The 15,123-nt window shown below is 42.6% G+C and overlaps 1 protein-coding gene across 2 annotated transcripts; it reads left to right on the top strand.

The window, feature by feature from the left end:
• The first annotated feature begins 1,748 nt into the window (after window positions 1-1,748).
• HAO2 (hydroxyacid oxidase 2) lies at window positions 1,749-13,775 on the top strand. 2 transcript variants are annotated; one of them, XM_053936508.1, is made up of 8 exons: window positions 1,749-1,844; window positions 3,494-3,644; window positions 4,423-4,574; window positions 5,332-5,615; window positions 5,994-6,209; window positions 7,937-8,095; window positions 9,793-9,862; window positions 11,525-13,775. In XM_053936508.1, the coding sequence occupies exons 2-8, from the start codon at window positions 3,514-3,516 to the stop codon at window positions 11,578-11,580; spliced, it is 1,068 nt and encodes a 355-aa protein (XP_053792483.1). In that variant the 5' UTR covers window positions 1,749-1,844; window positions 3,494-3,513; the 3' UTR covers window positions 11,581-13,775. The 2 variants fall into 2 exon arrangements, with proteins under 2 accessions (XP_053792483.1, XP_053792485.1); XM_053936510.1 differs by having other exon boundaries at window positions 5,536-5,615.
• The last annotated feature ends 1,348 nt before the right edge of the window (window positions 13,776-15,123 follow it).

Consider the following 15,123-nt stretch of genomic DNA (forward strand, 5'->3'; position numbering starts at 1 on the left):
TGGAACAAGAAGTCACTGCTACTTTGAATTGAATCCATTGCTAAAAGAAGAAAATATATCTAGATGCAAAGTACAGCCTCTTAAAAGCCACAGCATAAACACAGAGATTTTTCCCCTTTTCTTATCCAAAATACAGTAGTCACAGACTATTTTTAATTCATGTAAAATTATGATAATCATGAAAGCATAAAATCTATGGTTTGCTGAATTGGCTACAATGTGCATCCCTAAAGTAGGGAAGTACTGAGATCAGCATAATGAGAAATATGACAGAGGACCCTGCAGATGACTTGTAAGCTGAATCAAAGATCATGCCAGACCAGATGTAGCTACATTTATTGCTGTGCTGTGCACCAGAAAATGTTAAAAATAAAGCATAGGGAGTGAAGATTTCCAAACATATTAGCAGTACTCTGGTGATGTGATCGTAGCAGTTTTAAGGCCATAGTGCCTTGAAGTCCAGCAAGTACTGGGTTCTTTTTATGGCTTTTACCAACCTAGATTGATATATATGACCCAAATCTGACATCTAGTGGTGGAAGAATGAGGGCAGGATTTTCCTTGCCTTCCCAGGGATGCACTGGGCTGTGAGCACACACTTTGCTCTTCTCTTCAGAAGTGACCTGAAGGCTGCCTGCCCCACGGCTCATCCTGGGCAGGGAAGCAAGCCAAGGAGCTTGTGGGCATTTCAGCTAATTGTGCACACCTTGTCTAGTTCATATCCACAGCTATCCATGCCAGAAGCCAGTTCCACAGTGCTGTCAGCAGATAATGAGCTCTGAAGGCTGAATTCAAAGAAGTTTCAAAAGACAGTAGTAGAGACCACCCTGTCTGGTTGAATTTGGGCAGGGTCTTGTGAATGCTTCTAACAGAAAGAAGAGGTGTTCACTACAGCTGCACAGATGGTGTCAGTGACCTACAATTTCTGCTGTCACAAATGTCAGGTCTGCACTCCTGGACCAGACCAGCCAGTTCAATGCTAGCTCATGAGGCTGCAGATCTGTTTAGCTTCCAGCTCTTTCCCACCACAGTAGTTCATTCACTGGCCCATCTGGGCTGCTTGAGCTGGGAGGCCAACAATACTTTGGGAAAGTTTTAACAAGTTTCTGCACCTGCCACTATAATATCTCATTTCTCAGTTAGCAAAAATCAAAACTTCAGGCTCTCATACTTGCACAGAAATGTTGAAGGCATGAACCCTAAAGGCTAAAAGAAGCTAAAAGCCAAATAAAACTGTCCACTGTTTATTTTTCATATCTTAGAAATTTAAATCAATATCATAAATTTGTTGGTACCTCTGTCCTGATAAGAGCACTTACAGACCATTAAAAATGGCAGAAGACAAAGGGTATTTTAGTTGATTTTACACTGCAGGAAGCAAAAAAACATCTCCCACATGCTAGTAAAGGGTTCAGGCTTTGTAGCTGGGAGTTGTACCTACTCACACTGTCTGTGAATTATCATTTTGGAAGGATGAAGCAGCAAGTTACAAACAGTTTAGAGATTCATTAAACCCCCTGAAATGCTGTTGCTTACCTAAGCGAATGCACAGTCATCAGCCACTGCCAAAGCGCTCAGCTACAGGGCTCTGTCCTAAGCAATCACAATGCTGACGAGGTGATGCATTTTTAGGAGGGATTTTTAATCTCCTGATAGCAAAACAAAGTTAGTGTTATTCAAACAGTACAAAGTTTACCACAGGATTGAGCTTTAATCTCTGGTGGTTGCTTATTGACTGCAGAAGAAACAGAAGCTACACAGTGAAAAGACCTCCTCAAAATCCTGTTTGCAGGCAAACTTGAAGGAGAGGCTCTCACCCCCTGCAGCTTTCCCTGAAACCCAAAGTAAGTCTGAACTGAGGTCTGAATCGGAAGACAGGACTGGGCCTGGGTTGTTTAAAATTCCTGTTTATTCTGCCATGAGAGGACTTGGTTTATCTTATTGTGCTTGATGATGTTGACCTTTCTAAAAGTTACAAAAGCAGAAGTTGTGATAGATGATTTAAAGGATGTCACAGTGTATTTATGAAGACTTGTGCTATCAGTACAATTCTTTAAGTCAGAGAAAGTAGGCTTGGGATACTTGCACCTCCTGGTATCTAATGCCTGTCAGAGCAGACAGAACAATGCTGAAGAAATCAGTTGCATTTCTTATTCCTCTTCCAGTGAGTTCCTCACTTTGGGCTCTTTACTAGCAGAGAATTGTGAGTTCTTATTTTCAAATGCAAACACAGGTACTTCAGTCAGTGAGAAGCAGAGTGCCTGCAGTGTGACAGGTTGTGTATGTGTACGTAACCTGTATGTTTATCTGTACCAAAAGTGACCAACATGGGACACATGGGGCTGATTTTGGTGAAGCTTGCAACCCTTGCTAATCTGGGGTGGGAGGTTAATCCTGAAAATTAGGATATTTACTTCTTCCTGTACATTTTTTAGAGAAGCCAGACCGAGCCACAGCTGTTTTAAAATTTCATGTTTCCACATATCTTGCTAAATACTTATTTTAATCAGGACTGCAGAAGTAATTGCAACAAACAATTTAGAACATTGACTTTGTCTGTGCTTTGTACATGTTTCTGCACACACGGACATGGTTTGCTAAAACATTGATTTTCATAGCTTTCAGTGCTTGCTTCTTCAAAAGTATGTAAGTGCAGGCATTTTCTGGACGGCATTTATATTGGTTTGATTAGACATCTGGGTCACACAGCTTCACTTCCATTCCCTGAAAGGCTGAGGTTAGTTCTCAGAAACATGTTTCATGTTGTGGAATTTGTTTTTCACAAGTGTTTTCTCATGGTTTGTCCAAACTCTGTATGTTCCTTTTATAGTATGTATCAGTGCTCCAGCATGTAATGCAAACACCCAGAAGGTATTTGTTACAGAAGAGAAAGGAAGATCTGTAGAAAATGCTTTGTTTTTTCCACAACACTGGCCTTGACAGTGACTTGTTCTCAGGGTCTGGACATAGTTTTACTGTGTGCTCATGCTGGAGCAGGTCACATGTAAACTCTGTATTTACTTGTTTCCAGATTTCATGATCTTGAATTCCATCACTGTGCTCCATAACTAATTGTTCAGTCACGGTGCTGTCCTTAGGGGTAATCTAACAAATGATGTTCTGGGACAACCTTTGAGTAGAATTAGTTGAACAAATAAAGCAGCTTGTTTTAAGATGGAACTTATGACAGAATTACACAACTGAAATAGCAGAGGACCTAAAATGTCCTCTTCAGGCTGCTGTTTAAAACAGAATGAAGAGAGGCACAGAGATGCAAGCTTCCTCCTGCTCTCATGGCTGCATCTGCAAGTTTTCCTCATACTGGGGTAGGGGATTCATAGACCAATGTGCAAGATAGACTGAGACAACTCTCAGCAGCCCTTCTATAAAACAGATGGCTCCAAGCTTTGCATTCAGTGACGTAAGAGCCCCTGGAAGAGAGAATGACAGTTCAGGAATCTAATTTGTGCTCCATGTTATTCTTTTCTTCAAGGTTCCCTACACCTCTCAGCAATGTCTATGGTGTGTCTTTCTGACTTCGAAGCCTATGCTAAGAAGTATTTACCCAAGATTGCTTGGGATTATTTTGCAGCTGGAGCAGATGACTGTACCACACGAGATGAAAACATCCTGGCATATAAAAGGTAATGTGAGAAGGAAATGAAGAGGGTACTGGGACCTTTTAAACTGTTTTTGTGAAAGTGTTTGAATTTGACAAGCAAAGACATCTAAAACCTTGTCCTTTCCAGGGGGTCCCCAAGCTAAATGCAAAACCTGAGCAACATGCACTGTGTGCTCTGATGCCAGACTGAGTATGACACGGGTTGTATGAGGCTTTAGGGATGTTGAGGGATGTTGAGGGCAGGTGCTAGGGTAGGGTAGGGTACAGTGTGCTATGGAGTGTGTGGCATTACAGGAAAGGGCATGAGTAGCTCTAATAGAATGAGCTGCAAGAGGGAGCTCTTGGTAAACAGCAGGAAGCCTATGTGCAACTAGGGTGGGATTTGGGGTACATGCTGCAGAGCCTGAGAGCAGGCACACTGTACAGTGAGGACAGACACATGAATGGTGAAGTAGAAGGACCCAGCTTGCCTGCAAGTAAAAGGAACCTAAGGGAGGGCAGTGGGAGAACATGACATGGTGACCTCAGGCAGGAGATGCAGAAATCATGTAGTGTGGATGGTAAAGCAGGACAAATGAAAAGTGGAAGTGACTAAACTGCTGGCTGAATTGACCTCTAAAAGCAAACAGAAAAGACAAAGAGCCTTTGCTGTATTTTCTTTTATTATAATTTATTATTTGATGTTTTCTTCATTGGCTCAGATTCCTACTTTGCAATTGGTGAATGAAAACTTGGTTTCCATGAAATTCCAGAAAACTCACTGAACATCTACTGTCCTGAAGGGTTTTCTTGCCTTACAGAATTCGTTTCCGGCCACATATGCTGCGGGATGTATCCGTGATGGACATCAGGACTAAAATCCTGGGTTCTGAAATCAGCTTTCCTGTAGGAATCGCTCCTACAGGCTTCCACCAGCTAGCATGGCCTGATGGAGAGAAAAGCACAGCCAGAGGTACTCTTCTGCTCTGGTGCCATGTAGCACCAAAAAGGGGGTTGTAGGAAAGCCTCAAGAAGCATTTAGGATGACTTGAAGTGTGATTGAGAAAAATTTTCAGGCTTGAGGGGGCAAACTCACTTTCTGACACCTTGCATAGGAAGCTGTATAGATGTTGCTCTTCTTCTCCAGCTACCAACATAAAAAAAATCAGCCCCATGGAGTCTGCTGCAAAATGAAGACAAGGGCAGTGGACACATTTCTGACTCATACCAAAAACCACATAAGGTTTTCCAGTCCTGGGGGCTCTAGATGGTTTGTAAAAGTGGTGGATGGGACTCAAACTGTGAATTCCTTGTTACTGGCTAAGAGATGTCTCCCTTGGACAAAAAGATATCCCCTTTTCACAAATCCTGTTGAAAGTTTGGAGACCTAACCCCTAGAAATGTTTTTTCTTCTGTGTACACTGAGTAGATCTAACAGTACATTCCTGAGGGGACTCCGTCATAAAGATAAAATTCACACTTTTTCTAAAAATGTAGCTTTCATTTAATTACCTCTCCCTTTTCTGCTTTCTTAACCATGGACTAACAGAAGTGCATGGTAAATACACTGTCATTGTGTATCCTGGGACATAGCTGCCCTGTGCTTTGTAGGATACACATGAAATCAGGAGTTGGGGTGGTCTCTGCAAACAGTGCATGGTTTTGGATCTCATGTCTGGCAAGACCCTTCAGATGCCTTTGTTTCTGACTCCTTCCCAATGCCTCCCAAGCGGCCAGAGCAATGAACACCTGCTACATTGCCAGCACCTACTCCACCTGCACACTGGAGGAGATCTCCACGGCTGCGCCCGGCGGCCTCCGCTGGTTCCAGCTCTACATCCACCGCAACAGGGCAGCTTCCCAGCAGCTGGTCCAACGGGCGGAGGCCTTGGGCTTCCAGGGCCTCGTCCTCACCGCGGATCTGCCCTACACAGGCAAGAGACGCGACGATGTCCGCAATGGTTTCCGCCTTCCTCCCCACATGAAAGTGAAGAACTTGGAACGAGCCTTTGAGGTTTGTAAAATGAGCTTGTCCTTTCATTCACTGCTCTGTCATGGACCACATGAGAGAAAAACCACTGGGTAACTGCTGCCTTGGCATTTGCTGTAGTGGGGTGTATCTTCTCCCCTGCTGGTTCTGCAGCATCCTGGCTTGATCTCCTGCCAGACTGGGTTCTGTCTTCAAAATCCCCACCCAGCTGCCTTAGAGGCACTGATCTCTACCCCCATTGTAATTATTCTCCTCCAGAGACGTGTGACATTTCTGTAGCTGATGAACATGTCTGTTGGCAAGTTTGATTAATCTGTTCTAGGGCAAGGAAAGACACCAAGGGACCTGTGTATTGTTGCAGCCTGGATGAGTTTTCTTTTTGCTGTTCCATTTTGGCTGTAGGGAGATGACTGGTCTGAGTATGGACTGCCACCCAACAGCTTGGATCCTTCGGTCACCTGGAATGACATCTACTGGCTGCAGAGCCTGACACGCCTGCCCATTATCATCAAAGGCATCTTGACAAGAGAAGATGCAGAGCTGGCAGTGAAACATGGAGTTCAGGGAATCATTGTGTCCAACCATGGTGGGAGGCAACTGGATGAAGGACCTGCCACTGTAAGTGAGAATGGATGAAAATGGATGTCTCACATTTTCCCCATTTACGGTCTGCACGTTTGCATTAGCCTGGGTATCTCTATGCCCAGGTTTGTGCATACACTTCTGGTGGACTTGAGTTTGTCCAGTGGCCATGGATGTGTGCAGATATACTTTAGCTTTAAACTGGTGAGATCCATGCTTTGGCATGGGGGCTACCCACTGAAGTGTTTCCTCAGCTTCTTGGGAGGGTTCTGTAAGTACCACAGAACCCACTTAAGTGCAGATAAACTACTGGCCTAAGTCAGGGAGACTCAGGGAGAGTTCCTGCCTGTGTCTCCATGAGCTGGTGCAGCGCACTCAAACTCTTTGCGCACTGCAGCAAAAAGAAAACAAAGCTCTGGAACCAAAATTGTACAAATGAGAGCATAATGTATTCTCATTGTTCACATCTGTCAAAACATGCAAAACAATGCAGCTAGATTTAGTGAGATGGCTGCTTGCGTATTTACAGGCTCAAGTCTAAACGGGAATTTATTGACTTACATGAGCCAGAAAAAGGATAACTTATCTGGAGAAAAATTCGCCTGCTTTTAAATTTGTACAAAGAAATCATGCATTGTTTGGACATGTGTATTTCACTGGCTTAATTTGGCTTCTGTCAGTTTTTCCAATTGCTCTTTGCAATTGCACAGTATCTTACGAACTTTCTTTTCTCAGTTTTCTTTTGTTAAATAAAAATAGGTACTGGGGAATTCTATTCTACGTCAAGGCTGACAATAACAAATAAAAAAATTAATAAACTCAATGCTAAAGGCATAATAACAGAAATGACATCCACATTAAACTGTTCTCCCACCTTAAAAGCTGTTTTACATACACAGACAAGGCAGTAGATACCTAGTTGGGCTCTGCTATTTTTCTGGTTCCAAGCCTGGCTCTTGCTGAGTTAGTCCTAGAAAATTTCAGCCTGAAGGTTTTCAGTTTGAAATTCAGGAAAAAAAATATATTAAAAGAAGGCAAAAAGGTATAAGACAGTGCAGGAAAGAGCCTTTTGGATTTGTTCTGAAGGAGAGTTAATTATGTCCAATGCATTGTCCTGCCCCTGGTTGTACTGCCTTTGAGGCCAGAGCCAGCATCTCTGTGTGGATCTGCCCTGCAATAACATCCGAGGCTTACTCCATGCTGAAGTCTACAGAAAAGACCTTATGGAATCAGGAGACTTAACCTGGAGGAAATGACTGACTGTACTACATAGCGAACGAAACCCTTCACAGATGCTTTAGAGGGAGGCACTCAACAAGTGGTCACCAGGATTAAGTTGAAATGTAAGCTTAGGTAGTTTGAGCAGTAGAAGTCTGACATCAGCCTTTTGTGCAAACAGTTGTATTATTCATCATTGTCTCAAATAAAAGTAAAATATTGATGACAGTTATTCCCATTGAAATGTATATTTAAAATATTTCATAAATCTATTGAAAATGTTACTTTTTCACTAATCAAAAGTGATAGCAAAGAATATCAGTCTAAGCAAAGCACTGGAAAATGGCATTAAGTATCTGGAAAGCAAAACAGGGAGCTACACATTATTCTGCAGCTCCTGGTGCTGAGCTATTCGTGATGTCACGTTTCATTTTGAGAAAGTCTCCTACTAAAGCACTGCATCCCTGCCTGTCTCTTTGGAATATATCCTCATTCTCTTGGAACCAAAAGCTGCCCTCAAGGTGAGACTGGCTACTTCTTTGCAGATTGATGCTCTGGTTGAGGTTGTGGAGGCAGTACGAGGCAGAGTCGAAGTTTATGTAGATGGTGGGATACGAAAAGGAAGCGACGTGTTAAAAGCACTGGCACTGGGAGCAAAATGCGTCTTTATTGGAAGACCAGCTTTATGGGGCCTGGCTTACAAGGTGAGTAAGACTAAAATATGAGTCCATATGCCTGCTTCTCACACTGTCCAGCAGTCCTGCAATTGAAGTCACAGAGTTTTCACTGGTGGAGAATATATTTTTTAATTTTATTTTGCTGAATTTGAAGTGGAATCACCCCAGATTGAATGAAACCCTGACATTTCCTCTGATTTAAAAATACCATTGAATTTGACAATTTCCTGGGATTTTGAACAATGGGATTTTGAAGGTGATATAGCATTGTTTTGTGGGACCTGATTTCTTGTTGTTGCAGTTTGGTGCTAAAATATTTTAGGACTCAAGACCATCAGTGCTTTCAAAAACTGGAGCTGGGTTTATTTGCCAGAAAGATTAGTCTGACAATTTTATTTGCTTTCAGCAAATAGTTGGGAACAATACATGGTTTTGGTAGAACAGTTTCACAGCAGTGCTATGAATTCTTCAGAAATACATACAGAAAGATAGCTGAAACATTTTGGACCAGGCTGAACAAAACTGTGTCATGGAGGTGCCTGGGTTTTCCACTGCTATTTCAGTCCCAGCTTTACTGCTTCTCAACCCTGAGTATATTTCTATGATCCAGAGTCATGAATTAGGCCTCTGATGCAGGAGGTAAACATAATATAATTAAAATTAAAACCGGTTGGGGTTTATTGCTAATTTTTTGCTTTTTACACTCTGGATGGAATCTTTCAAAACTTTCCTGTAGAAGAAAAGATACTTCTTTTTTATGTTCTAGACACATTTCCTTTCTTTTAAATGGCACTCTTGTCCAGTGGTGTGATTGCTGTGGATTCCAGTAGCAAAGCTTTGATCAAGAAATCACCTGAATCTCCTGAAAAATCCTGTAAGAGTTGGCAGTACTATTTCTTCTGCCAGTAAACAACAAAGGGCTTAAGATGAAAAAAAGTGTTCCTGTGAGTTGTTTGCACTTTTTCCACAATGGAAACAGAAAGGAGATGGGATTTTGGGGGCTTCAATTGTGCTTTGGTGTTATATTCCATAGCATATTCCTAAAGATGTATCTCAGTGGCATTACCAAAGCATACAATAGAGGAAGGGCATAAACAAGTGCTAACATTGTCTGCACCCAAAGCATTCATTATTGCAAGACATTAAAAGAAAACTTAAGACAAAAAAAAATTTAAATCCTCCAGTATTTCATAGGAAGATCAAAATCTTCTGTATATTTTATTGGCTTTTGAGCTTCTTGGTGTCACTTACACAGAGAAAAACACATAGTCTACTATTTTTAAAGATTCCAGTATTTGAAGTAAACTACAGTTTACTGTCCAGTATTTGAATTATCTACAGTTCTGGAGTGGTAACATATATAAAACTCTCATTGCTTCATTAAAACCTGTCAGCATTGTAAGACTTGACATTTTAAATAGCAAGCCCATTGGTCGGGGAAAACTGAAAGCTAAAAAAACAAAAAGAACCAGCTACAAATGTCAGAAGTGAAAAACAGCTTTGTTTTCTTTCCCTGTTCAGATGTATCCCAAAAGGAAAAGCATCTAAATTAATCTGTGAAGAACTGAGCACATCCATCATATAATTTTAATCATTCATCTGCATGAGAGGCTGGAATTGGCACAGACTTAAGGGACTATCCCAACTCTCAGGGTGCAGGCATCCTGCAGCACTGCTCTGTGCCAGTGCTCCTTTTACCCTGACTGCTTTCTCTGTTGGTGCAGGGTGAAGAAGGTCTTCAGGATGTCTTGAAAATTCTTCAGGATGAATTTCGCTTGTCTATGGCCTTAGCTGGTAAGTATTTTGTTTGTAATGGGTGTTACAGATGTTTCTCCATGCAAGCCCTATAAAATCAGGAGTGTGATGGTCACAAAAAGGGAATCCACAGGAGCTGTGATAGTTTAAGTTGCTATACTTGAGATTCTCTGCTTCCTGTGAAACCACTTGGCATTCCAGGTGTCACAGCAATGAAGTTTGCATGGAGGGAGTAGGTTAGACCAGCTTTGTGACCCAAGTAAAGAGATGCAGAAATGCTAAGTACAGCCAAACAAAACTTGTAATTTCTGTTCTTCTGGGAAGGAGAGAATAAGTTTTTCAGTATTTAATTAGTGTTTTTCAAGGTAAAATGCAACCGATCTTTTCTTTTGCATTAAGAGTTCATTAAAAATGGATGCAGAAGTTTTTTCTGTGTGTTAGAGAATACAGTCTATAGACGATTACACATTTTAAAAGCTTTTGTGTCTCCTCCCACCTTTTACTCTCACTCTGCATTTCTCACTCCTGCTCCCAGCTGTAGCTGCCCTGTTTGACCCTTTCACCAAACGGCAAATTTGCAGAGCCCAGTGCAACCTCCAGTTTTACTCTTGAACAAGAGGGTTATGGCACTGGAACAAGGTCTCCACCAGGTCAAAGCACCAAGCCTGACAGAGATAAAGAAGCATTTGGACAGTGCTCTCAGGCACATGGTGTGATTCTTGGGGTGTCCTTTGCAGGGCCAGGAGTTGGACTGGATGATCCTTGTGGGTTCCCACCCATGCAGGATATTCTATATATTATGACATGTAGAACTCAAGTGGATAGCAACACTGACTGGGAGACTGGAGCTGAAATCCCTCTGGCCATAGTGTGGTTTTATGGGTTACTTTTTCAACCAGTGAAAATTCCTGGGTTTTTTCCCCAGCAGAATTTTACAGTTCTTTTCATGCAAAAGGGCACAGGATTCAGCAAGAGTAGCAGGTTGGGATCCTTTTGCTGAGGCTGTGAAATTCATTGAATGATACAATCTTTTAGGTTGGAAAAGACCTTTAAGATCAACAAGTCCAGCTATTAACCCAACACTGCCAATTCCACCATGAGACCATGTCCAGAGCTGGTGACTCAACCACTTCCTTTGCAGCCTATTCCAGTGCTTGATAACAATTTCTGTGAATAAATTCTTCCTAATATCCAGTTTAAAACTCGCCTGAACAGAGGATTCAAGGTGCAGCCTCACCAGTGCCCAGAACAGGGGGACAACCACTGGCCTGGTCCTGCTGCCCACACCTTTGCTGACACAGGCCAGGATACCCACCTGGGTACACAGTTGGCTCATGTTCAGCCAGCTGTCACCCCTATTCCACCCATATTTGTTCAAATTAAATGGCAATGCAAATCTTCACCTCTGGCCATTTGGCAGCGCAACCCCTGTCTTTTCTCTGTGTTCTTCTGCTGACTTTACTGGATCAGATCGCACCCTACTCAGCTTGTTATAAAAATAATTTTTTTTCATGTTTCTGACTCTTCTTGTGGGGGGACTCTAGTGCTGAACCTCAAGGCTGAAGGTGCCACTGAGGAGTGGAGATGTTGAAGTACCAGCCTATTCCAACTTGACTCGTACAAGACTGGGATTTAGAGCAGGGGGGCTTCCAAGCTTCATTCACAGACCTTTGTCTCTCACCAGTGTTTCATTTATTGCAGGCTGTGCCAGCGTCTCAGAGATTGGCCAGCACCTGGTTCAGTTCTCAAGGCTGTGATCAGCCTCCTGCCATGCCCACCAGAGGCAGGTGAAGCTAAGGTCCCAACCAGACCTTCATGAAGATGAAAAAGGAGGTGCAATAAGTATCTGATAAGGCTTTCTGGAAACTTCTGAAGAGATTAGGAAAAGCTCTGTGTTAGCAAAGGCTGCTCTCTGCTTTCATTGAGACCAATGAATTTCATAACAGTTTGGGTAATTGTTACTTCTCTAAATACATTTTCTTTAAACTGGCTGTTTCACAGCATTACCTATGTTGGGTCTTCCTCCAAAGTTCTGCTACATTGGACAGCCAGACATGGAAAAGCCTGTGCCTTGCTTTTTCCACTTGTCATGCCAAGTCTCACTGCAACCCAATCCACCCACCTCTCCTGCTCTGGGACAGTAAATGTTGTGGCTGCTATCTTCCATCCAGGCTTTTCCTGGATGTATTAATAAAAAAAAATAGAAACAAGATGAATCAGCTGCCAGGCACTCCAGCTACCCTTTGCAAGTGGGGGCAGTTCTTGACCACTGCTTCTAAATGCAAAGCAGTGAAGGGGTGGAGCAGGGTACCACTTGTGGGGAAAGAACCAGCTCTTTTTTCCAGTGGTGCAAACCCCCTGCCTCACCCTGCTTTGGAGCCAGCAGATACCCTGATATCCATTTCCCTGGCATGTGCAGGGGGAGCCATGCTACCAAAAGGTGACCTTTTGCATGAAGCCTACTTTAAATCAGCCCAAAGGAGGCAGAAGGAAGAACCTCACCCTGTTAGCACGCTCTGTTTAGACTTTCGTTTCTCTCAGAGATAACAGTGTCTGCAGTGATGTTCCAGAGGCCTTCACATGGAGGCCTTCCTCTCTGTTCCAGTAACAATAAACCTTGTCAGCAGACTGACAGCCTGGCAGATAAGACTTGGGAATTACAGCACATCACACACTTTGATGGATTTCAAGGATGTACAAGAAGAGATTGAGACAACTGGGAGTGCTCAGTCCCGCAAAGGCTAAAGGCAGGGGGAGGGGGGAGCACATCACTGCCTTTTACTACTCATTTGGAGAAGATCCAGGCCAACTTCTTGGATATGTGCAGTAAAAGTGTGAAAGGCAATGGACACAAGTTGCAATGAGGAAAATTCCAGGCAGAAATCACTGGGGGGAAAAAAATCACCATGAGGGCAGTCAGACACTGCACCATAGGGTTTGTGAAACCTCCATTGTTAGAGATATTCAGAGCTTGCCTGGGTAAGGTCCAGAGCAACCTCTTTGACACTGCTTTGAGAAGAGGTCGGCACAGAGATCTCCAGAGGCTGCCTTTAATCTGAACTGTAGGAGGATATCACAGAATCATAAAATAGGATCTGCACATGAGATCTGTACCCTGCCATCCTACTGTGCTGTCATGAGCAGCTACATGGAGCTGCAGGGGCAGCACGTGTATCTCTGTGAAAGGTTGCAAGAAAGCATTTTCCGAGTGAAAAACAAAGATATTTGGTCAGTGAACTTAAAGTGAGAGGTCACAGGGTTCAATCAGGGTGAGAGACTATTAGCAAGCCCAGTTTTCCCAAGACATTGAAAGTTTTCTATGGTATGGGTTAGGCCTAAGCCAATGCATACCAAAGTTTCATGCCCCATTGTCTGCACCCAGTTCTGCTTTATGTTCTTGATGTCTGATACACATTCAAGCAAGGTTAAATCCTACAAAAAAACCTTTCCTCGAAGATTGTAAACATGTAGCTTAAGAACTAATCAAACCCTGCTGCTTCCCAGCATCCCTGGAGGATGGGACAGAGATACAGCCTACTTGCAAGGGTAGTTCATCTACAAAATGGATCCAAACATAAACATTTTTTTGGCATATGATGCAAATTTCTCCAGGCTTTAAATATATGAGTCACTCATCAATTTCACCTGAGGAAATAGAGTTCTCCCTAAAACGAAAGGGAAAAGGAGTCTAAATGTTTTTTTTTTTTCTAGTTAATAGCCCAAATCATGTGCTGTCTAATATGGCAAAGACTACTGCAAGAAGCCTTTTTGATCTTGGAGATAATGTCAGAAATGTTCATAATCACCTTCTCCATTCTACTGGAAGAATTTTGGTATTTCTGAAATAGGAGATATTATCTTTGTCAGGTTTGAAGACACAGAAACACTGAGGCCTCTAAAGGTGATTTTCTTCATACCTTGATTAAAGTGATTAAAGTGTTTTACAACTCTTCTCCACTATGAAAAGTTGTATTTATTCAGAGTCCAATACAGGACAGTTGTCCACAAGTTAATTATTTAAATATTTTTCCCCTCTTGTCAGTGTATAACTAGAAGAGAGGGTAATGTTTCCAGGAGGGAACAGTGCCTCCCACACTGAAGGGCAGAAGTTTTCCTTGAGTAAATCTATGTTTCAAAGTCCAGCCTCTCTCCCAGAGCTGCCAGCATGCCAGCTTACAGGTATAAAGTAGTAGAGAAAGACATTAATTTTTCACACGAGAAGAAACATGGAATTGTGTGTGTGTGTGTGTCTGTGTCTGTGTGTCTGTGTGTGTCTGTGTGTGTTTGGTCACAATTACTCTATTTTTAGAAATCAAAAGGTCCAGCTAAATAATGAGTATGCTTTTGCTGCTTTTGCTTTTCTCTGCTTCAGTTCTCACAGGTCTGGGCAACAGGCCAGACTTCAGAAACCCCTTTCCTGAATTAAAATTCTTTCTGGACAAATAGATCTGTTCTGATTGATAGCAAGATCAGTTTACCTGATTCCATAATTAAACAGCATTGCCCTCTGTAAAAGAACCTTTTATCCTATAAAACTTCCATGTCCATTCCAATACCATGATACAGTTTTTTCCTAATGCTGCTGGGAATTTTCCCTTCACTATTTCTCTTTCTGTCTTCTCATCTCCACTACACTCCCTCCCAATCCATTTTTTCCCTTGTGACAAGGTTAAGAAAATACATTCTCTAACACCTGCCAGCCATTGCCCCAAAGTGTCTGTCACAGCAGGCACAAGTAAAATCAGAGGAGCAACTGTTCCTGGGCCAGGCTGGAATGGGACATGGTTCATTGCACATATACTAAGCTATCCACTTAGTCCACGTATAGCATTTCTCCAACACTCATCAAAATTTACAAGCTCTGATTTTCTAAAATGATGCTCTTAGTAATGCAGTCCATTCCACAGCAAAATACCAGATTGTGGTGGCTTCCTTTTACAATGAAGTCAAAGAGAAGGAAGACATCAACATAGTTAAAAAATGTCGATGCCTTGACGTAGCTTGGTAAACTTTTCAAATGCTGTTCAATTATGTTTTAGTCTTCAAGTCCCCTACCTGTGCAATAACTCTGAATTTCACCAAGTTGTTCCTGGTGGTCGGGGTCTGGTGGACTTTGGCCTTGTTGCTCATTGGCCCCGTTCTGGGGCGTGCAGCCCATTCCAGCATTGCCTCCACATCCTTTGGGGAGCACCAGAGCCAGTCTTGTCTGCACAGGAGGAGCTGGCATGCCACTCAGCAACCCCAGCAGCAATGTCAACACGAAACAAGAGGTGAAAACGTTGTCTCTAGGTGAGACTGCA

This window comes from Vidua chalybeata, chromosome 2 (genome assembly GCF_026979565.1).
Source record: "Vidua chalybeata isolate OUT-0048 chromosome 2, bVidCha1 merged haplotype, whole genome shotgun sequence".
NCBI lineage: Eukaryota > Metazoa > Chordata > Aves > Passeriformes > Viduidae > Vidua > Vidua chalybeata.

Excerpts from the sequence above, each read along its gene's own strand:
- HAO2 (XM_053936508.1), top strand. The coding sequence starts at position 3,514 with ATGTCTATGGTGTGTCTTTCTGACTTCGAAGCCTATGCTAAGAAGTAT. Across the intron at positions 3,645-4,422 it reads AACATCCTGGCATATAAAAG|AATTCGTTTCCGGCCACATA; the intron begins GTAATGTGAGAA and ends CTTGCCTTACAG. Across the intron at positions 9,863-11,524 it reads CTTGTCTATGGCCTTAGCTG|GCTGTGCCAGCGTCTCAGAG; the intron begins GTAAGTATTTTG and ends CATTTATTGCAG.